The sequence below is a fragment of the Lacerta agilis genome, chromosome 11 (genome assembly GCF_009819535.1).
Source record: "Lacerta agilis isolate rLacAgi1 chromosome 11, rLacAgi1.pri, whole genome shotgun sequence".
In the NCBI taxonomy this organism is placed as follows: domain Eukaryota; kingdom Metazoa; phylum Chordata; class Lepidosauria; order Squamata; family Lacertidae; genus Lacerta; species Lacerta agilis.
Window position 1 is genome coordinate 58,311,957 of NC_046322.1, and position 24,272 is coordinate 58,336,228.

Consider the following 24,272-nt stretch of genomic DNA (forward strand, 5'->3'; position numbering starts at 1 on the left):
TGGCAAGAAGTGCCAAGGTACAAGAAGGATTTAAGGGTGACGCATTGTGTGAAGTGTGAGGCTTAAAGAGGATTTAAGCAAACTTCTGTGAGACTCTACAATCTAGTCAGAAAGGGGATTGCATACACCTGGAAAGGGAGAAGGGGAATTCAGAGAGGAATTACCTGGCCCTAGGGTGTGGTGTGATAGCGCCTAAGACTGTGAGATTGTGAGAGAGTTACAAAGATACTTTGCGTTTGAAACTATTTCAGGCAGAAAGGTTTATAGTGAGAGGTCGGAAAAGTACGCTGGATAAAGTGCACTGAGGTAACTTTAGGCGTGACTTTGGACCTAAACTGTGGAAACTAAGCCTGGAGAAATAGTTTAACTGAAACATCCTTGATTTAAGTACAGAAATAATACCACCAAATAAATAGAAAATGCCACCTAGAAAGACTAAAACAGCTCTTAGGGACTCACAAGTAGAAAGCTCTGAAGAAGAAAATGGGGCTTCCCAGATTGAGGAAACCAGTACTGAAACAGTTAACAAAAATCCTGCTGAGGGGACGAGTTTTAAAGCCTCAGAGGAATTTGAAAAATGGAAACTTGAGAAGGAATTTAATTTGAAAATCGAACTAGCAAAGCTAGATATTGAAAGAGAAAGGGAGGCAATGGCACTGAAAGAGAGAGAATTAAAATTACAAGCTGAAGCAAAAGAGAGAGAATTAAATATTGAGAGAGAGAGAGAGAGAGAGAGAGAGAGAGAGGCAATGGCACTGAAAGAGAAAGAAATGACCTTAAAGTTACAAGCTGAAGCAAAAGAGAGAGAATTAAATATTGAGAGAGAGAGAGAGAGAGAGAGAGAGGCAATGGCACTGAAAGAGAGAGAATTAAAGTTCCAAGCTGAGGCGAAAGAGAGAGAACTGAAAGAGAAAGAAATGACCTTAGCTATTGAGAGAGAAAGAGAACGGGAAGAAAGAGAATATTTATTAGAAATGAAAAGACTTGAATTATCGGCTGTAGAAAATAGAAACCACAACAATAGTTCCACACAAAATCCTAGCAGGGTGGATTTAAAAAGATTCCCTGACTTCAAAGATAAAGACGATCCTGAAGCGTTTATCATTTCTTTTGAGAGGGCTTGCGAAGATTTTGAAGTAAAAGATGAGGAAAAAATGCAAATACTGAGAGCGCGTATTAGTGGAACATTAACAGAGATATATTCTCAAATGCCATCTGATCAATCCAAAGATTTTGAAGCATTTAAACAGTTGGTTTATGTTAGATTCGGAATTACTGCAGAACAACTGAGACAAAAGTTTAGAACAATAAAAAAGGTGCGTGAGGAAACATTCGCTCAATTAGGAGCTAAAACAACTAATTATTTAAACAAGTGGCTAGAACAGGAGGGTGCTGATTCTGTGGCGAAAATAAAAGAGGTGTTCGCATTGGAACAATTTTATGACACGATTAATAGTCATTTGAAGTATTTAATTAAAGAAAGACGCCCTAAAACCATCCTGGAAGCTGCTAATTTGGCAGATGAAATAAATGAAATCCGAGAACACGCTTATGATGCCCCAAAATATAAGGACAAACATTGGGAAACAAATAAGTTTAAGAGAATGCAACAGCCCACAAAGTTTACCACAGAAACTGCCAAGAAAATTTTTCCCGCCAATGCAAATGTTCCCCATAACACGCCTATGACAACGGGGGGGACTGAGGGAAAAGTAAATAAATATAGTGAGGGTAAAAGGCCGGAATTAATCTGTTGGCAATGTGGGAAAAAAGGCCATAGACAACTGGACTGTAGAACTGAAATCAGAACTAGGAGTGCAAATACTATCCCTCAGAAGCAGACATATTGTGTCCAAACTGTGGAGACAGAGCCAACTGCCAACATGGTTGCCACGACAACCGAGGCCCAGTCAGAGGCTGATGAGTTACCAGTGGCCCAAGTTGTGAGGTGCTATATAATTCAACAAGATGACATGCTATTACACAAAACAGGAGAAGAAATTTGGGTGAATGGTAAACAATATAAAGGCTTAAAAGACACAGGGTCTCAGATTAGTATTGTACATCCTGATTTGTTAAAGCCAGAAGACTTTATTAAAGGCAAAACAATCAGTTTAAAAGGAATATCAAAACAGCCAGAAATCTTGCCAGTCGCATTAGTTAATCTGACATATAAACAATGGTCTGGAAAATGGCAAGTAGCAGTTTCACCAGAAATCCCAGCTCCAATGTTAATCGGGTGGGATCTACTTGACCATGTACAGAGTGCATTTGTGATAACTAGGGCACAAAAACTGCGACAGTTACCTCAGGAGGAAAGGCCTGATACAATTGCTGAACTGACACAAGATACAAGTATAATGCCAGTTACAAATAGTCAAGCAGCTAGTTTTGCAGCCAAGCAGAAACTAGATACAGATTTACAGAAATATTTTCAAGCCACAGCCTTGAATACAGTATTAACCCCTGAAAGCCCGGAGCGGTTTATAGTCAACAATGGGTTGCTATACAGAGAGATTCTTTTAAAGCCTAATAGAGGGGGTAATGAGATCCACAGGCAACTGATAGTACCTACTGAATTCAGAACCAAGATAATACAACATGCACATGGCAGTATCTTTGGAGGTCACTTGGGAATCACCAGAACCAAACAAAGGGTGTCCCAAAATTTCTTTTGGCCTGGGATGGGCAAGCAAATAAAGTTATTTTGTCGAACGTGCCATACTTGCCAATTACAAGAACAGTGCAAGGTTGCTCAACACCAACAGAAAGTTTGGTATGACAAAAAAGCACCTGAGAGATCTTTTGAGCCAGGACAAAATATTTTATTAATCAAACCAGTAAAAGGGGACAAGTTACAACTGACCTGGGAAGGTCCTTGTAAAATCATTTCAAAAATGAATGATATAAACGATATAATTCAGCATGGTGAAGGGAGGCGGGTCATGCATGTGAATATGATAAACCCAATCAAGTCCCTAAACCATGAACCCAATCTAGACTACAGTAGTCACGTTATTGAAAAAGCCTGTGATATTGGTAAAGGAGTGTCTACCTGCAATATGACCAGTGACCTATCTGTGAGATCAGTTAGAACAACTAGTCAAATTTATAATAAACCATTCATCAGTTGGAAAGATAGAAAGAAAGACGTACTGGAAGTTATAGCTGGCATGGGGGCCTATCGACTTTCTATGAAAGTGAAAGAGTTTCCTACACTAGAGATTGTGTGGTGGGAAGATGGGTACCCTGCTGCTCATGCAACACAAATAAATGTCCAAAATGAATGTGGTTACACAGCATTAACAGGACTACCACGTCAAAGGCATACAAAAGTAGTCTTAAAATTGCTCGAAGTGGGAACTGATAAATCAATACAGACCAAAGATGAACTGACAACAAGGGAGATTGCTATGAGCAATAAGCAAACAGAGCTTTTTAGCCTACTTTCATTAAGTGATCACGCTTGCCTCGAAAGCTTCAGCAAGCTGACTAAAAAAGAAGATATCCGCAAACTTCTGAAAATAGTTCCCAGTGCATTTAAAAGCCAGACAACCAGTTCTTATGCAGCTTATGATGACCTGGAGATGTGTGTACAAGTCTGCGAGCTTAAACATTTAACAGAGATCCTGAAGGAGGGAGAGGTTGAACTAAGAGAGCTTTTGACCCTGAGAAACAAGAACTCTACCCAGCTTGGGATCCACAATCGTTACAGACGCCTCGAGTGCAGAGATCGGAATGGGACTGTGTCATCTGGCCGGGGAAGACAGCTTACATCCCATCACGTTTGGCAGAGAAAAGACTGGTGCCCCGAGAAAGATACTTCTTGCGACGGTTAAGGACGATAAGGTGCGTGACAGGATCCTAAACATCATCGCAGACGCCTTATAATGAAGACCCAAAGACAAAGGTTAATGGACAGTTACGGTTTTTCTTGCAATAAAGACCTAATGCTGCATGAACTATTGTATATAATGTTCACAACTATGTGTACTTTTACTGAAGATGTAACTGTTTATGCTATAGTTAGGTAATATAGGTAAGAGTTATAAAATGTTTGTTTATGAAATGTCTATAGCGATGTTTAAAATGTTGTTTGTATCAGAGGGATACTTTGGCTAGTAACTCCTCTGATACAAACCTAAAAAGGAGGGAGGTATGTGGAGAACTAGCCCCATGCCAGGTAGGGGTTAAGTGTTCTGACAGTTAGAACCCTTAGGGGCGGGCTTAGCCTCGGTATAAAACACCCCTCCCAGTGGACAGTAAGGGAGTTAGAGTTGAAGTATGGGCAGGAGGAGTTAGAGTTAAGTGCGGGGAGTTGAAGTTGAAGTGTGAGTCAAGAGATAGAGCTGGGAGTTTAGAGTCTTAGGTGGATGTTAGCAGAGAGGATAAAGAGATTGTGAAACGCATTGTTATTGCTATTTAGTTTACTATTAGAGGTATTAGGCCGGTAACATTTAGAGGTATTAGGCCGGTATAGGACAACTGTTATAAGCTTATTGAACAACCTTTTATTTTATCAGCAACCACAAGCTTTGTACGCAATAAACATCTTGTTAGTTCACAATATCCTCGTCTGTGGTGAATGAAGTAAGCAGGATCCAGCTAGTAGTCTGAAGGGCTGCAGCTGGGGACTGTTTGTCGTTGGTGCAGCACTCATAGACCGTAAAACGTCCGGGGGTGGGCTGTACAGGGCGAAGGGCCCGCGACAAGCGGGACATTGTGGGATCCATTATTCATCTTTTAACTGAAACAGGTAGTGGCTTGATGCAAATAGTAATAGTAATAATATATAAAAAGGGAGATGGGTGGGATAGGAGAACAAGTGGTAATCTTCATGATGCATCAAGAAGCCGGAGCTTAGTAATTCTTTTTTTAAAAATAGGGAAATATCTTGACAGCAGATGCAAACACAATAGAAGACACTAGTTGTGTAATGTTATCATAAAGGATTTTTTTCACAAGGTTTTGAGAAGACCCGCAAGACTTGTTTCATACTTTGTGGAAGCAAAAGAAAATCTCAAGGTAGGAACTCATCTCAGCTGAATGTCAGGTGGCATTATTGAAGTGTCATTCATTACTTGGTTTGGTCCAAGCTATTAAAAGGCCATAAAGCACCAGAGGACCCAGGAGACTCTGAGAGTGGAGAGGGCCGGCTGCCAATAAATTAAAAATAGCATGCTTCAAAGAATTTCTTTTCTATTAGCCTTGTAACTTATTCCTATATGCAGTACAATCATTTATGTTCCACTTTCTTTTGCTTCTCATGATTTCTTACTGCATTTTCTATAATCTTAAAAGCACCTAGGGTGCATTAGATACATCTAAAATTTTAAAAATAAAGGAAAACCTAGTAAGAGAAAAGAGAGAGAGAGGGAGGGAGAGAGAGAGAGAGAGAGAGAGATGTAAGAATTCAGGTGAAGCACAAAGGTAGAGTAATCTTATTTGCAAATAGCCTGTATATTGCAGAGGAAAATATTCAAAACAGTGATATGAATGGAGCTGAACTGAAACCATGTCAGGCTATTTGGTTCTACAAAGAGCTGCTAGAAATCCTGTCATAATTCTGGAGACAACCAAACACTTCATTCAATTCAACATGTCTAAATAGGTCAGTTGTGGGGATCCTGTGGTCATCCCAGATTTTGTGGGCATTGTCAAGGAGGATGGGAGTTGTAGTCTAGCAACACCTGAAGGCTCCCCACTCCTGAAATAGGCATTTTGTTAGACTATAGACTGTGGATCATTCCAGACTTGGATATGTAAAACATGTTATTGTTTCATCACATGCCTGGCTTCCTCGTCAACTTACAGAGCAGCTTGAACTGTAATGCGCTAGACATGGACCATGTTGCAAGTTTCAGGGAGCTACAGCCCCCCCCCCAACTACTAATGAAGAATAATCACGTACCTTGCGGAAGTACATCCAGTGCAGTTCTCTGACGTTGGTTCTGGGCACTTAGGACAGGAATCATCACAGAACTGACAGTGACCAAGAGGGTCGATATATTCCCCTGACAAATAAGAGCTTATTTATTACTTAATTTCTGTTATACGTTACAGACAAAGCCTTTTGTACAAGAAGGCATCATAATACCAGATGAAGAAAGCACCTTGTCAATTTTGTGGGTGTCTAAGCTCCTGTTCCTAAGCTTTGTTCAAGGCTTGCAGCAGTACTGGTCAGGCCATAGGCACAAATTGCTTAAGGCACAGCCATAGAGTTCAAGAATACATCAGGGTTGTATTCATCAGATGAAAGCTGCAGAGATGCCTCAGTGGCTAGTCGTGCCCCTGGGCCAGATGGACAAGAGAGTCTGACTCGGTATAAGGCAGCTTCCCATGTTCCTGTTGTGAAGAGTGCAGGGTCCTGGCTGCTTCATCTGTGGAGAGGTGGTCCTTGAGTACTTGCTTTATAGGTCAAAACCAGCACTTTGAACTGAGCCCAGAAAATAATACAAAAAATAAAAAAATCCTTCCAGTAGCACCTTAGAGACCAACTAAGTTTGTTCTTGGTATGGTGTATCTGAAGAAGTGTGCATGCACACGAAAGCTCATACCAAGAACAAACTTAGTTGGTCTCTAAGGTGCTACTGGAAGGATTTTTTTATTTTTTTATTTTGTTTTGACTATGGCAGACCAACAGGGCTACCTATCAGTAACAGAAAATAATAGGTAGCCAGTGCAGTTGGGCCAGAATTGGTGTGATATGCTCCCTGGTCGTTTATTCCAGCTTGAGATGTGGTGTGTAAGGCTCCTAAGATGAGTTTGTGTTATGTAGAAGAATTATGAGAAATGGTCCTCAAGCATAGGGTGGCAATTTAAGGTATTTTTAAAAAGGGAATGATGATGATGGTGATGTCATGGAATACTTTATTGGATTTGCTTGTTACAGGAACAGCTCCTATATTTACCTATGAAGGAGACAGATCTAACTCCCCCTTTCACATACTACTCTGGTGAGACAGAAAGAGGTCGTGTAACTCATTCTTCTCAGCTGATGGTAACATGTGAAAACACCCTTAGTGGGCGATTCCTGCAAACAAGTTGTTGAGATATTGCAATGGGGATGTTGGCAACAGTGTCTTTTTTTTTTTAAAAATAATAATAGCAGATTTTTCCTGGAAGTGGTGGATCCAATTTAAATTGTAGAGGTGGTGTGGGGATTTCGGCCAGCATTTTGATGCCAATAATATCTTGTGGATGTTGCAAAGAACTCACATACACAAGGAGCATTGATAAAACAATAAACAACCATTTTGGAAAGCAGTCAGTATCTTGGAATGGACAGTGTTTAATTGTCTTTTTTAAAACATGGATTGGAAAAAGAAAAGCTAACAAGTAGGGCATTGCACAACTAAGACTGGTCAATCATAGTTTTTGTAAAAGCAAATAAGGAAGAATTCAAAAAGGGCTGACCTACAGTTTGGAGAAACTCTTTACATGCTTATTAATGTGAGCTGAAAAATGTGAGCTGAAAAACAAAACAAAATAGGTAATATCATGTGATATGGCAGCCACAAAATAGCTAGTAGAATGAGGGAAATACCACCAGTTTAAAGGTACTTGTATTAACATACAGGGTGCAGGGTGCCTCAACTCATATCGCAGCTCGGTCACAGAAATAATGTGTGGGAGCATCATCCTGTGGAATGCGCTGACAATAGGGATCTGGGAGGTGCCTGCTGCTTTAATATTTAGAAGTCTCTGAAAACTTTTCTATGCCACCACGCTTATGCAGGCAATTAAAAAAATCTCTATCTGTAAAAGCTGATCTCTGATTCAAAATTTTACATGCCTCTTTTGTATGTTTGTTGTAAACTGCTTTGATTAAAGGTATACTTTTAATTTTAAAAAAAATCTAAAGATTTGTGAGTGGACGGAAGGTGAGAAGCATATGTGGACAGAGATAGCACATAAGAAGTAGGAATATGTGTTTATTTTTGTGTAAAAGCAGGACATAGCACACCGAAGAACACCAAGCACACAGGTTTCAATAGCTGAGTGTGTAGATGAAATATAGTCTGTATATAGAAAAATGAAATGGTTTTTTTTAGAAATGTGGTCTTGGTTGGGATAAAAAGGGATGAGAATAAATTCTGGACATGATTTGTTCTGCTCAGCAGAAATAAGCATGGTAGATAGCTAAGGCTCTGAGAGATAGAGAAATGACACATCTCTGGAGGAATTCATTCTGCAGTTGGCTCTAAACTCGTTTGGAATTCTCTATAACAAATGAACTGTTTTGCACCAAGGGATTTGCAAACATACACTGATTTCCAGGAATCATTAGCACATTTGTGTCTGGCAGGGAGTGAAAATGCTGAGCCTTTCCACCTTACTTTTTTTTGTCTACAAGCAATATTTTTAAAATTATATTTTACTCACTTGTCCTGTGCACATAGCAAATACAAGAGTATTAATGAAGAAATTCACATTTTTATCCCATTTTTATCTGGTTTAGTAACACTTGTGACACAGCAAGTAGCATTTCCCCACTTCCAAGACCAGGATATATCTCAGGGAAGAAGTGTCAGGTGTTACCTCCCTGACAATGAATGAATTCAGTATATTGGACAGAATGTCCTTAATGTATTATGCTTGCTTAATATTTGGCTGCTGCTGCTAAATAGTTTTCATTGTCTCTTGAAATCCATATACAAAGATGGGTTATGTTTAACTATATGCATATTGCTGTCCTGGCTTTCAGCAGATTAGTGAGACAGATTTTCCATTACAGCATCTGGGGCTGAGATGCAATGCTGCCAGGCCAATAACTATGGTTTATCTGCCTGCAAACAAGCTGTGTCCCTGTGTATTCCCTCCTTGCAGTGATATCGAAACCACTTTCCTTCTCCAAACTGGAAAGCTGTGGTTTAATCACAGATTACTAACCAGGATATGAAACCAGGGATGTTAGCATCGGAACCAGGGTGTGCAAAGAGAAGAAAGAGAGGTGAGCATGAAGCTAGTCGCTGAGCTGATAAGCTGTGATTTATCAGCCTCAGAATGTTTATGTCTGAAACAGCCCAAAATGCATTTTGACTCTTTCTCAGCATACTCACACTTTTGCAGAGTTTGTGGCTTCTGCCATTTCATTATCTGCTGAAGCTAAAGAGCCCATGCCAGTATTTAGACATGTTCCTAAGAAGGCAGAACGTGAACTGGAATGTAAAGGTTAAAGCTACTGTGAAAGAGCCCAACTAAATGAGGACATGAAATGGAAGAAAGTCTGGTTTTCTGCTAGCGGTTTTCTCTCCAAAACCTGCCTTACCCAAAGTAACTACCCAAAATACAGTTTAATATTTATGTGATCCATATTTACAGGAAACACAAATTATCTTTCAGGGAGATATGAAAAACAAATAGACATTTCCCCCCCAGTATAAACCATATATATTACAGGAAATAACAAATTTCCTCCAGGCATAGACCTGGTTTTTGTGCCTCTGATCCACAGAAAAAATGGAACACCTAGTACACTACTGGGTGCTGTAAGGGAGTAATTATGCAACAATTCAATACACAGGATTTCCACAGAGCAATAAAAGCTGATGGCAATACAGTGGAACGAAATGTTTCACTGAAAAGTTCTGTGGGTGTTCCTGTGGACTCTGATCTTATGATTTCCCCTGGGCTATAGAATCTGTCGATATACTATTAGCCTTGTATTAAATCATTCTTTGACCATTCCTGTTGCTCTCTTTGTACAATGTCTGCTGTACTGTGTAAGTTCCACCACCTTCAGCCTCTATCAATTGGCTGCATTTGGCATTATGTTAGACAATGCCCATATTTCTAAAAATGCTGTTTAAAAAATTCAATGGAATCATAAGCTTTAAGTCATGTTCTCCACAAGAACTGACACACACTGCTTCTGCCTTTCAAGTTCTAAGCCCCTAAGTGCAAATCTGGAATATATAAAGATCATAATTAAGCAGCTGCTCACTCGTCTCCTTCTTTCTCCCTGATGGGCTCTCTGATCATTCCATGCTTGAAGTGGGGAGAGCCCCCTACCTTTTGTAATGCCCACCATAGTAACTATTTTTAGAAGGCTATTTTGGGTATGATTTGTCAATATTTGGTGAGAATCAGGAAGTGGGTGGGGCTTGTTGATTTCATTCACCATTCTGAAAATTGTGGCGGCCCTTCCTTTGTCTAACAATATCTTGAAGCAGAGGGAAGAGACTATCACAAATTCATCCGGGGGGGGGGGGTTCTAGTTATTTTTCCAACTACTGAAAACTGCCAGTAATGAATAAAATGCAGTGGTATGGTGAATTGCCACACAGAATTTTTAATATTGGCATAGCTGGTACTTTCAGTAATGATAGACTTCACTGTTTAAAATGCATGCGCAAATTCTGTGACCCATAGGGACTGATTCTGGCCTCATTTATTTTTTCTTATTAAATCAATACTGGTTCTGCCACACCATTCCTCTGTTTGTTCCACTGCTTCTGGGTGCTGAGATCAGTCACAGAAGCAATGAGAAGGTGGTGGTGTGGTGTTAGCCATGCAAGGCATGAAGGTAAAGGTACTCTACTCGAGCTGTGCTATTCTAGCTGGGTAGCATTGGCAGAAGTGAGCCAGGAGTCCAGAATAGTGCAGGGAGCCCATGCTTTCTGTCTCATTGCTGCCTTCCAGCCGCCACCACTGCTTCTCTGGGAAGAGGAATGGCCAAAAATGGAAAGGAAGCATTATTGCCTTCACCACTCTGGGCTTCTTTGCAAGTCACTTTGAAAATATTCTTGGGTGCTCAATGGAGTGCTAGCAAACTGGATAGCCAAGGGTGAATTTCAGTCATGGAGGGACTCAAAATAGTGCAGCTGGACACAATCCTTCACCAGAGGGCACCCTAAGGGCACTTTCTTTTCCTGGTGGGCAAGGTTGCCGCCTCTTTCTCTTCTGGTAACTGTAAATCTCAAAATGGCTCCCCCCCCCATATTGATGGGGTAAGAATAAGGAAAGGGATGGAAAGGCCATCTGTCCCGCATCCACTGCCCTCACTTGGGAAACAATACAGCTTAGAGCAGTGATATTGAGCTGGGAAATCCCTCACTGGATTTGCAGTTGACCAGGCTACTTTAGACATTTTGTTTATCTATTCTATTTAGTCTCAGCAGTCATAGGCTGTCTTTCACTGTAATGCCCTCTTGAGGCAGTTCACATACCTGATTAAAAACATAAAATACAATTAAAACAAATTTTTCATGAAGGGAAGAATTATGGAACATGATCTAATGCTGGCTTATTTCTGACTAGGGCTGATGGGATTTGTAGTCTATCCAGAGGGAAGCAGGTTGGTGAAGGCTGTTCTAATGTATAGCTTGAGGTCAATGAAGATCAAAGTACACCTTAAATTCAGTGGATCTTGCTTCCTAGTAAATATGCTTAGGAATGCAGCTTTAGTTTAGAAATTTGCATCTTCCTAAAGCTTTGCACATATTAGTGTTTGGAAAGGATATAGTCAGCTGCATAGCCTTTTAGTTGGCTTAAGCAGTGGCTTCTCTGCTATTGAATTGTCTTCATGGAAACTGGTAACCTGCTGAAGGTAGTTTCTATGTTACATTTTGAAGATGTAGGAGCACTTCCATCAGTCATTCCCAGCGTAAATGTTATAATATGGGGAGGATTGTTACAATGTGTTACTGCCTCAGAGAAACAAGTGTTGAAAGTTGTTTATGATACTTTGGATACATTTTTAGCCCATCCAAGTGCAATACTTATATTCATAAATCCATATTGTATTGTGAATGCTTTAATACTAATAGCAGAAATGTGTGGCAGCATGGGAACGTGCATACATATTCAAACTGTGTAGGAAACAGCTGCAAGCAAGCGAATGCTCGCATTACAGCCGCCCTCAATAAAGGAGTTGTTTGGCTGGAATTAAAACATGTAATCCTTAGATACAGAGAGTGTACTCTGTATAGATCAGAATGCGGACTTGAGTTGAAAGACATTTCTGGAGGCAGGAAATTCAAGGCAAGGAGTCCAGAGGAAAGAGATCACATTGGGCAAAATGGCAAAGTGCAGCAGCACAGGTAAAAAATGAAGAAATGAAGCTCAAGGTGGGGAGGGTGTGTTTTATACTGTCAGAACAGTACAGAGGTGGAAGAAATTGGATTCAGTTCACATTCAAAGCATAATCTATTAAAATCACACTTTCTGAAATAATATGAGAACTGAAGCATAGCCACCCTTTGAAATTTACACTTGTCCAGACTTTGGGATGCAGCTGAGCTGTCCAACTAACCAGTGTTTATAAAAATGCTTATTTTTGGGTGTGTGTGTGTGTAAAAAAATAGATTAGTGAAAATAGTGTACGAAATGCATTCTATCCCGAAAAAGTACTTGCAAAATGTGTACATTAGTGGGAAAAAAAGTTTATTTGAAGAAATTTGAACTAAAATGCTGAAGAAGTTTCCTGATTAAAAAAAAATCAGAAAATGCTGGAAAAATGAGAAACTGGGCTTTTTCATGATGAAGGGCCAGCTGTAAATTCTCCAGGATACTGCACATTTGTGTGGTCCCAGTCAGCCATAGTTTGGCTTACGGTTACACGTGAACCAGGCCCCTGTGACCTTTGCTCCATATTTGTGTATGGTTTTGCTGTCCATTGGATATTATTCTAATGAACCAACATATTTCTCCCCCCAAAAGCTCGACAACTCTGGTCAATCCAACGAGTAGATCACTGCCAGTTTATTTACAGTAGGAGTAGATTGCAGACACCCCTGGCCTATAGGAATAAATGTCCAGCAGTTCTCAAACTACTTAATAGGCTACCATTCCTTTAAGTTAGCCATTGCTTACACACCACTGTGTGGAATAAATTCCAAGCATGTTTGCCTGATGATCATGCTTTCAGTTTCTGCATGCACTAGAGCACATGTTGGCAACCTATCACCCTCAACTGCTTTCCATGTGGCTCACCCTCCTGTCCAGCTTATCAACAATCAGCTAGACAGTGGAGAAATTTTAGCTATTCCCATGCCGCTGGGCTGCAACTTTGGCTTCTTTGGAATTGCTGGAGGGAGGAAGATTAAAGCCTCCACTCTCCAGTGATCCTATGGCTGCTGCTGGTGGGGGGATAAGATACACATACACTTATGCATATTAACATAAGGGAGGGGAAAGGACAGAAGGTTGCATGTTAGAGAGTGGGGGGAGGTTTGGTACACGTGTGAGAGTGTGTGAAGTCATGCACGCGTGTGTGAGAGTAAATTTGGATGTACAGTCATACCTTGGTTGTCCAACACCTTGGTACTCGTACATTTTGGCTTCCAAATCCTGCAAACCTGGGAATGAGTGTTCTGGTTTGCAAACGTTCTTTGGAACCTGAACGTCCAACGGGGCTTCCGATTGGCTGCAGGAGCTTCTTGCAGCCAATCGGAAGCCGTGCCTTGATTTCCGAACGTTTTGGAAGTTGAATGGACTTCCAGAACAAATTCCGAGGTACCACTGTATATGTAAATGTGTGTGTGTGTGTGTGTTTTATTAGAGTGGTGGAAGAATGAGGGGGATACCAGGTCTGGCCCCGCCCACAGACATGCAGCTTCCACCTTCCTGTTCATTGTGCATGTGGTCTTCAGTGCCAAAAAAGGCTGCTGCTTCCTCTGCTGGATGAACTGTGTCACTCATTTGGCCCTTTGCATAAAGTGCAGGTAAGCCTCACTTTTCCTCCTGTCCTCTAAAGCTAATTGTGTGAAAAATCTGCAGCAGCTGAAGAGATGTCCAACCTGATCTATACCAGGATTCAAAAACACTATCAGATTGTTGCAAACACCAGTATTTTTTTCTTTTTATAGACAAATATATATTTAATTTAAAACATTGTTTCACTTTATTTCAGTGATTTCCTTTTTACTACCAAATTGCTTCTTGAAAAGAATGGGGTGGGGAAGAAGAGAAGCCCAGAAAAACTACTTCCCCTTCTAAGCATAGAACTGTATGTATATGGTTCATAAATGTGCTTTACTACACCAAAGGAACAGGAACGTAGGTTAATTTAATAAAAAATAAAATATGGAATAACATTGATTTTGGCCAATATCAATCACAACAGTACTACCCTATTTTACAAATAACAACTGAACATTTTACACATGTACAGTATTCCTCAGTAAAAATGTATCTGGATTTAACAATGTGTCAGTATTTAAAAAATTAAATTCTTTTCTATAGTTGTGTTAGAAGCATTTGTAAGTATCCAAATAAATTCTTTACAATTCAATACATTATATCACAATTAGGAATATATATATATAATATAATATAATATTTATTTATTTATATAATATATATACCATTAACTTAAACTTTGAAAGCATTATTTTCTTGTTAATAATGTTATGTAGAGAAACAAAGCATTCCAGACAGTACTAGCGGTTAAATTAGTACCAACAGAGTTGTGATAGTTTCAGACTTTTTAGTAAGTAGATAGATGCCAATGGAACTAAACATATCAAGCTGACTGTGGTTTCCTAGAAGACACAGTCACCGGCCCAGGCCCAACATCTTCAAGTCTCACTTAATTTCTGTTGAAATAAGCTTGACAAATTATTTGTGATTAGCTTAAGCTCCATTGATTTCAGTGGGATTTAAACATAAATAACTCAGCTGCATGAGTGACATGATGTCTGATGTTTCCCCGTTTTCACCACTTTAAAGCCAAAAATACTGTTAGCATTTCCAGTTTAAAGTAAACTACTTTTTCAGGTGCCTGGTCACAGATCATCTGCTTGTGCATTTCTTTCTATTCTAGGTACCCTCCGAATGAGTTTTAGGGAATTTGTGTAACTTTCCTTTTCCTCCGCAGGAGGGGAACCTGAGAGCAGGTAGTGGAATGCAGTGAGTTTTTTGCTCCGTGCTCCATGCAGGGCACTTGCAATGAATACACTTTCCCCCATTGTGTGAATCCCAGATAGTTTTTAGAGGAGTTGTACTCTTTATTCTTTTAGTGACAGGTGGCGACACTTACTACTATGTTACTTGCATGTTTGTTTAACAAAACTTATATACCACTTGATGGTAATAAAACCTGTAAGTGGTTATGATTATTTTATTACAATAAAATTTTTCCTAACTGAGAGAGTTGTCTCTAGAACATAAATGAAAGGAACTAACACTAACTGGCCTATTGACACCATCTTGGGCACTTACACACACTTAACCCACTGCCATTCTGCATGTCTGTTCATGAGTTTAAGTTTAGAATAATAACTATTAAATTGATAATGACAGTATATATTCAAACCCTGAGGCCTAAAGTGACAAATCGTACAATGTTAATCTTAAACTATATATTTAAACTATATATTTGGTGGTGATCTTGGAATAATTCAGCTTTTCTGTTAAAAGAGGGCTTTGTTGTTTCTACAAACCATTTGTAATGTTTAGGGGCTATTACGGTACAATCAGAAATCTGGAAAGTTCTGTTTTATTTCATGATGAACTAAACCTATTTTAGATTTGACATACACAGTGAAACAAATTATTTTGAAGGAAGAAATTTGGGTCCCTGTTTTTATCTCAAATAATCTATCATACATTTATTTTCTCATGTAGGAATGTATGAACTGTACTTAAATGCTATTTCTAGATTGCCTAGAAAATACAATATATGTAGTTTTAAGGGGGTTTTTGCGGGGGAGATTTTCTCTACTTCTTATATGATAGCAGAATATGAATAGCACCAGGCCTAGAACTATAAGTTAACTATTATTGCACAAGTACCATATTGGTCCACTCTTTTATGTTCCATTGATGATGTATGAACATCAAGAGTTAAATTTGGTTCAGTGTATTTCAGTTATAGGCACCAATCATGCAAACATTTTGTAGAAGTTCCATATACCAATCCTTTTCCACCATTGCCACAATCCAGAGAATGCAGTCAGTGGGCAGGAAACAGCCTACCGTGTATGTATAAGGTTTAGAATGTATTAAAACTCATGCACAAGCCACTCTATATGTACCTCCAGAAGGGCAGGCATATTACAATGCATACATTGTAATAGTAGGGAGCTAACTTCCACTTCCACGGAGAAGGCAGTTCCAGCTGCATTAAGGATGCAGGAGTTGGGCTGCTCTAACCAGTAAAGTGAATGGAGAAATCCATGTATACATCACAGCTCACATAAATGCAAAGGGTTTCTGGATTTGTGTGCTGGTCATCTGATTAGTGCCCCATGTCTAAAAGAGTGGATCCATATTATTATTCATGGTTATTGGTGCATTCCAGTTTCAAGTATGAAAACTACATTAAAAAATAAAATCAAAATCAAAATCAAAACCTTAACAGGACTCTGCACCTTTCAGAGTTTATTCACAGCAGGAAGAAAGCCCTGAATGTTTAAGAACTTTGCACCTTTAAAAATATAATAAAACTATGACAAAAATGTCAGCTTTCAAAATATACCAGTTAACATGGCTACACCTTAAAATGTTTTTTGGCAAAACGTAACAAATGCTGTATAATTAAAACAAACAACACACAATATAGGGTATGACTAGAAACCATACACAGATGCATTAGAGTCTTCTAATATTGCAGTGGATGTTAAGCATAGCTCTGATTTGAAAGTTGTTTCTAATTCTCTTAAGGATTGCTTAATTGCCTAACATTCTTCCACATTCTGAGTATATAAGCACAAAAAAGACTAATGCAAGCATGTTTTTTGTTCTGTTTTAATCCTTGTAAACTTGTGTTGTATTCTTGAAACACTCTACACATCTTGGAGGGGAAACAACCAGGAAAAAGGAAATGAGAATGTTAAAAAAATATGCAGGAATATCCTTAAGTTGATAGGAAATCAAATCTTTAATTTTGGCATCAAATGCTTTGGTCATACCAATACTGACACTGTGATCCAGGATGCTTTGTGCTAAACACCCAGTTAAGAAAGGTAGGCTTGTTGTAGTTTTCTATTTTAAGTTCCAACATACAGTTCACTCTCTCCCCAAAGGGGAGATAGAGAAAGAGAGAGAGAGAAAGGTGGTTTGCGCTTTTTTCATTTTTAATAATATGGATTAATCTATAAGTCTACAGGAGCAAGAGAACTTGGAGAGGTGCCAATTCAGCCTTTTAGTGTACATGTTCTGCAACAAAGTTGCTGGAGTACTTTCCGTTGACAAAGATTGTTCTTTTTCACTAGCATACAGAAGCCTCCTTCGGCCCAAGATTCTTCCGTTGCTTCCAGAGGTCAAAGAGAGTGAAGAGAAGTTGAAGTTTTAAACAGCATGGTATCAAGTGAAGGAAGATTTAATTTGTCAGACAGGCAAATTTGATGGAAGAGACCATTCAGGAGCAGGTAGCAGGTAACAAATAGGAAATTGTGTTTTCATCAAAGGGAGTTTCAGTCACAACAGCATTTGTTTTCAGGAAGAAATATTGTGTTCCAGGAAGGAGTGATTTGTATCCATTCATGAAAGGAGGGGGGGGAAAGACCAGAAAGAAAAATATTAGAAAACAGTGAAAAATACAGTGGAAGGTATTTTATTGAGTATTATGAATACTGTTGAATAAACAGCCACATCCCAAGAATATTTACATAATTTAAAATTGTACTTTATAGTGGGTGGTATCCAACCAAGTTTCATTTAGCTCATTAAGTTCCATTTAGACTGGACCTAACTTAGTCATGCTCTTTTAATTTCAACTGGCCTACCCTGAGTAAAGCTTAGTTGAATATCACCCATTAATCCTGTTCCTAAGCCTTTCTACTCCAAAAATAAGTGTTTATGGTTAGGAAACAACCAGTGACAATCCAAAGCTTTCATGAGCCTGTTCACTTGTTACTTTCTGGAGAAATCTTAATCTGGTCTGGACCTTAGGCTGTGGTCTACACCCCCCCCCCTTACCTGCCTCCCACAATATGAGCAAAAAATAATGGGTGAACTGTATTGTACTGGCCATAATGTCTCTGGAAAGAATGAATGTTTTCACTCAGGTTGTAATGGAAATCCCATGATTAAAATAAATGTGTTGCACCTTAGTTCACTTTTTATTATCTCTCTCCAGTGCATATAGGGTTGAGATTTCTCCCTGGACAGTAACAAGCAAACAGGAACTATGGCAGTATTTCTATAGTAAATTGTAAATCATAGATCAAAGTATGGCTGAAGTTATCAATTCTCTCATCTATCTGTCAATTGTTAGCTGGTGTTCTCTCAATGAAGCTTGCTCTGCACTTGCAAACTTTGGCAGAACTGGAGGATATTAAGCACAGCTCTCTAAATGGTCACCTAGTTAAATTAACATTGTATCAGTGCTGCTTGGTTTCAGCAGTTTTATGCCTTGTGTGCGAGTGGGGAAAAGAGTTTAGAATTTCTTGTGACAGAATATCGAAAAATGAGCTACAGAATGTGATAAAGTGCAAATCATACTTGAAAGTAATCCATTCCTGAAAAATAAAAAGGTCTCCACGGGAGTTTTGTTTTCTTAAAGCTCAGCAAAAGTGGCAATCAATATGAAGTGTGCAGAACAGAAACCTACTTTCAGTAATGCTTCCATGTGTTGTTATGGAGGTTGCAAGCTATCTATTGCAGGTGGCTGGCACAACTTTAAGTCAAAATACTCTGCACAAAAAGGTTCACAAGCTAAAGCCTAGTTTCATCTACGTATTTAGTATTTAGATTCTGCTCTTCCAGAAGAGCTTATAAAAATATGGAGACATTAATATGGAAATTCATGAACATGACCAAGAGCTTTTTTAAACCAAACACAACACTGACAGATTATCATAATAGATATATCATAGCCCAATGCAGGGCTTTTCCCCCCCAGCCGGGACAACTCGGGGGGGGGGGACGACGACGACCACTGTCATCATTAGAGAACAAGGGAAACATTCATGGTGTGTTCTGGCACCTAATTTTCTAGAAAAACAGCACTGACAAAATCTCAGTTTATCAGTAATTTTTAAAGTGGTGTATGTCTGTTCTATTCACATCATTCACAAATGTCCCATTTAGACTGTCTAAATATACTAATTATATCCAAATACGGGGTATCTGCATTGATGCATTATAAGGTTACTCGCTGTGATCCTAGCGAAAAGATTAGCTGAACAATAGTTTTAACGTTTTGCCCCCAAAGGTCACAGGAACTGGAGAAAAAGGATGACTGTTGAGTACAGTGGCTCTAAGAGTATCTAGGGAAGGGGAAGGCAGAATGTGAGGTAGAATCTGGAAAGGTGAAATTTTCAGTTTGGAGGCAATTGTAATTGGATACAAATCATGAAATGGGAGAAAACACTTGGGAAGGGTAGTGGAGTCATCAGAGCCAGCAGCTGCCACACAGTCCCACAGTAGAGGATAAGGGGATGTTGGTAGGACACAAAAGCAGCTGGTTCACAGAAACTGGGAACAAGAAGCAGGTGATTGTGGGTGAAAGGCATGGGTATCTGAAGACAAGGGGACAATCCACACACGAGCCACCATTAAAATATGTTCTTCTGTCATGCCAATCAGCTGAGGCTTCCTTAGTAATCTAGGAAATCTAGTAATCTGGCACTGTTCGTTAAATGGCACCCAAGAAACAACAGGAGAGCTCTGGTGATTCTTCTGCCTGTGATTCTCCCTCTTCCACCCAGTAGAATTGCCTTGCCCTCCCACTGAAACAACAAACAACCACAAAGTGTGTGTGATGTGGTTTCACTGTTTTTGCTGGCTGGTGTGAGCCCAGCAAAGCTCAGTTCCACTGCTGCAGAATATCCCTACCACCCAGACTGCTTTTAGTTTATAATATTGCTAAATATTTGTAAACAGCTGCCAAAGTTATGGATGTTACAAATGAAAAAAAAGTTAATTAAATAGTAGCACATGCATTCTATTCTTGTGAAATGAAAACCACAATTAATTGTGTCCACTATGGCCACGAAATATGAAACAGATGTGAAGAATCTGGAAAAAGACAGAAACATATTTTATTTTGAGATAGGTAAAAATACTTACCATCTTTACAGACTAGACCAACTGTGCAGAGACCTGTTTCTAAGATATAGCCATTTGGACAACTTGTACAGTTTTTCTCTCCTGGACCACTGCATCCAAAACAGCTGGCATCACATCTTAATGAAAAGACAGTAAGTTAAATATATGGTTAATCACATAGTCTCAGTATCAAAGACTGTTTGATTCCTTCATTTCATATCAAGAGGTGCTGAAGCGAAGTACAGAAAGTAGAATGTGTCACAAATATGACAAATAAATAATGTGTATATAGGTGAAAGAACCCCAAGGCACTTTAAAAGTGGAAAGGAATCTCATGGGCCTGTTGCAAGACGATAGAATGGAATAAAATAATAAGCATTTACCAGTATATAGCACTTGTGGATGTTCAAAACACTTTGTATACATTATCTTGTGAAACAATCATGAAAGATAGAAGATGGAAAAAGGTGGGTGGGTAGAGGAGAGATAAATAGTTGGGAAATTCTTCTCCAAAGGAGAATAGCATAAGACTGCTGGAGCCAGATGAGTAAGTTTTCTGAAGTCTAGTAGTTTACTACAGTCACCCTATAGTGCTGACTGCTGAAGTCTCTCCTTCAGTGAAAAGCTAGCATTAATTTGGCTAGGGAGAAAAAAGTCTCCATTTCTTCCATAGCACGGCCAGTTCATTTTATCTATCCTTGAACATGAATGTGATGCATATTTCTTATCTTCTAGCACATAATCAAATCTTATAAACACAGGAATTACACATAGAACTCACAAGAAAAGAAAGTATTAAATTTAAGTCTGAAGAAGAAGAGAAGAAGAAGAGTTTGGATTTGATATCCCGCTTTTCACTACCCGAAGGAGCCTCAAAGCGGCTAACATTCCCCTTTCCCTTCCTCCCCCACAACAAACACTCTGTGAGGTGAGTGGGGCTGAGAGACTTCAAAGAAGTGTGACTAGCCCAAGGTCACCCAGCAGCTGCATGTGGAGGAGCAGGGAAGTGAACCCAGTTCACCAGATAACAAGTCTACCGCTCTTAACCACTACACCACACTGGCTCTCGAAGGTTTTGCTTGGTTGTCATACATCATATGCCAGAACTATATTCTCCAATTAGTTATGGTTTACATATTAAATAGATGCATTTGGTTTTAAAACAAACAAAATATAGTTTTTGAGGAATACTTTTTACCTTTTGCAAGTTTTGTATCCATTTTCTAGCGAGTGATCAAAGTAGTAGCCATTGTTACAAGCCAGCACACACCTTCCATTCTCCATAAGATACTCTTCGGTGCAATTTATGCAAGCATCTGCTCCTGGACCTCAGAAGTCAACAGAACAAACAAGGTAACATACTGACAAATTCGCAGCAGAGCATAGAGACAATGGATGTGTATTATACTATGGACACAGAAGTATGAATGACTACTGAAAATACATTGAGTAGGATTGTGTACTTAATGAAAAGTTATTTCAGAAAGATTTAAAAGATGAAATCAAGTATAAGTACAGAAAGGTCCTAGCACCGGAAGAAGTGCTACAGCATAGCAAATTAAAAGCCTATAATTCCCCTCCCCCCCCCCATTGATGAAAAGATATCAGAGGTACCTGCACAAGAAGCACAGGAATGGTGGCATGGCTCACAGTCCCTGCCGTTGTAATATTTTCCTGTTTCGCAGCGGATAACACACCTGGATCCTTGTAAACTAGAGATACACAAGGAGAATTAGAAAATGCTGATTAGCATGTGGCATTTCTGTGTAATTTTTTTTTGGCAACAGTTAACATATTGTTAATGTTCAAACAAATGCATCTACTCTGAGGAGCACTTGTGTTCAGTACCACCCCATGAGTATAGGGTCTTTCTGTAAGCAAGTCTTTCTGCGCTCCCGCACTTATACCACGAGAAGCATGCTAGTGCACCCTGCTGAATTTTGTTCTGCCCATCCTGGAGCCAGCAGCAACAAATTACAGGCCTTGCATGAACGTGATGTGCAAACCCAAACAAGCCATGATTGGAAATACAAAAACAAACTTTGACTTGCCACTGAAGTCTGTTTAGAGAGAAACAAACCACAACTTTTGGTTTGCACATTGGTAACCAAGGCTCATGGTTTGCTGTTCCTGGCTAGGAAGGGTAGAATGAAGCAGGATCAAGTCAAGAGCATGTGCTAACATGCCGCTCATTCACAGTAAGCCATGGCTTATGGCCCACTTTGATATGCACATGCACTCACTACTGTATTTTAAATGGACCACAGCTTTCATTTTCCTCAGCTTTTCATTTTTTTACTCAGCGTTGGCCATGATTACACATACAATGAATATCACACTTCAACAGAATGTAATGCGAAGGTTAAATAATATTATTTAACTTTCCTTGCTACCATGTTCAATACAATCTATCATTTCCTTACCTTAGGCCATGTCTGCATTCTGTGCAGGTTTGAAATTCAGTGCATGTCTTACAGTTTTCACTGCATTTACGGCATACAATCTTATCTGAAAAGAAAGGAACACAATGAAAAGAACCCAGTTCAATTACATGCAATAATATATTTATGTCTCCTTGCTTATTGCTATTCCTAATGTGATACCACAAATAGGAGCTGAATAAAATATACCATATTGGCCCTAATATAAGCCGCACCTGAATATAAGCTGCACCTTTAAAATTTCGGGGGGGGGGGGGAGGAAGACAATACCTGAATATAAGCAGCTCCCTTAAAATTCCACAGGCACTCACACCCCTTCCGTTTTACCGATTGTCTGTTTCAGCAGCGATATCGTAAAAGCCAGCTTTTGTAAGGTTGCAAATTTAAGCTGCACTTTTACATTTCACGGTCAGAATTTGGGGGGGGGGGAAGTGAGGCTTATATTCAGGCCAATACAGTAATATTCTGTGCTGCTGAAGTACTAACATTCAAATAATTTCAATTATTATTATATAAATGATTTTAATACATGGGGTGAATTCTGTAAACTTTTCCTCATTGAGTTGTAGTAAACTTTCAGTAATGCCAAAAGATAACAAGGTACATTTATAAAAAAAATAGACTGCCCTGACTAAAAACAGTATGAAAAAGAAGAGAAACAATGGGGGAAACCAGAAATGTGGTAGGGGGAAGGCTATGCCATTGTAGAGTGAAGTGTTCTGGGCATAAAAAGGGAGACTTTGTTTACCCAGAACTAAGTCTCACTGTGTTCAGTATGTTATTCTCACTAGTATGTTAATTTTTACACAAACTTTGTCTCAATAAATGCATATTTGTAGATATTGTTTCATTGGAGAATTTTGATTAGTACAAATTTTGAAAGATGACTGTTTTTTGGTTCTCATTTTATTTCGGGAAGCGCAAGCTTTAGAAATTCACATTTAAATATGAACTGAAATTAATTTATTCGCAATCCCTGATGTCTGACTGTATTGTGACAGATTTTCTTTATATTATGATTGTTGTTTTTTTATTGCTGTTATCTGTTTTTATGTGTTTATTCAGCGGTATTTTTAGAATTCTGATATGAGCCTTAAGTGTTCAAACTGAAATGGAAAGGCAATATGAATTGGTTTAATAAATATCATCAGCCTTAATATGCATTAATGGCAACTTGAAGATTTCCAATTATTTCCAATATTATAACAGGGTTTTGTTTTTAAATACTTACTATTATCCAGGTAAAACCCATCTGGACAGCTGGTAACACAATTCCTGGACTCTTCATTGATATAGTAACCAGGTTTACAGGTATTACATTGATCACTGTGGCTTCCAAAACATGTTTCACAGTTGGGTGAGCACTTTTTACAGCGTTTCTTGTCGGCGCTGTAGTGACCAGGAGGACAGTTGGGAACACAGATTCTTCATTGTACAAGATAATAAAAGACTGAGTCAGAATTATCAATGAATTTGGCAGGGAAAAAGCAACTGCGTTGATTAGAATAGTGGCTTTCCTTTTGTTTATGGAAGCAGAGACTACAACCAGGGGTGGCACAAACCAAGCCAGTCTCATTTGTGTCCAAAGCCCTGTTCGGCTGTCCTAGTCCTCACACGGTAAGGGAAGGTAGGCTCACTGAATCTGCTTCCACTGTTACACCCCAATTACTGGTCCTGCTACCCTCCACTTTGTTAGAAGGCAAATGACCTAGAGCAGGCCTGTAGGCTCCTGTAAGATCAGTTTTAAAAATTACAGAAGGACCCTCGGCATGTAGAGCAGGCCTCCTTCTGCAGTCTTCGGTCTCTAATGAGTGGAGGGGAAGAGACCGACTGACGCCAGAGGGTGGGCCTAGCAGGTGTGTCCCCATTCTCCCCTTACCAAACCCTAATCAC

The 24,272-nt window shown here is 39.3% G+C and overlaps 1 protein-coding gene across 2 annotated transcripts in view; it reads right to left on the reverse strand.

Annotated features, from left to right (window-relative positions):
• PCSK5 (proprotein convertase subtilisin/kexin type 5) overlaps positions 1 to 24,272 on the reverse strand; it is a 213,173-nt gene that overhangs the window by 35,551 nt on the left and 153,350 nt on the right. The window contains exons 16-21 of one of the 2 annotated variants that reach the window (XM_033164114.1): positions 23,611 to 23,804; positions 22,362 to 22,446; positions 21,553 to 21,650; positions 21,137 to 21,266; positions 19,960 to 20,075; positions 5,912 to 6,014 (exon numbers count right to left, since the gene is read on the reverse strand). In XM_033164114.1, the coding sequence (XP_033020005.1) occupies positions 5,912 to 6,014; positions 19,960 to 20,075; positions 21,137 to 21,266; positions 21,553 to 21,650; positions 22,362 to 22,446; positions 23,611 to 23,804 (726 nt within the window). Of the gene's footprint in view, positions 1 to 5,911; positions 6,015 to 16,676; positions 17,198 to 19,959; positions 20,076 to 21,136; positions 21,267 to 21,552; positions 21,651 to 22,361; positions 22,447 to 23,610; positions 23,805 to 24,272 lie in introns of those variants that run through there. The other variant, XM_033164112.1, reaches the window with a different exon arrangement.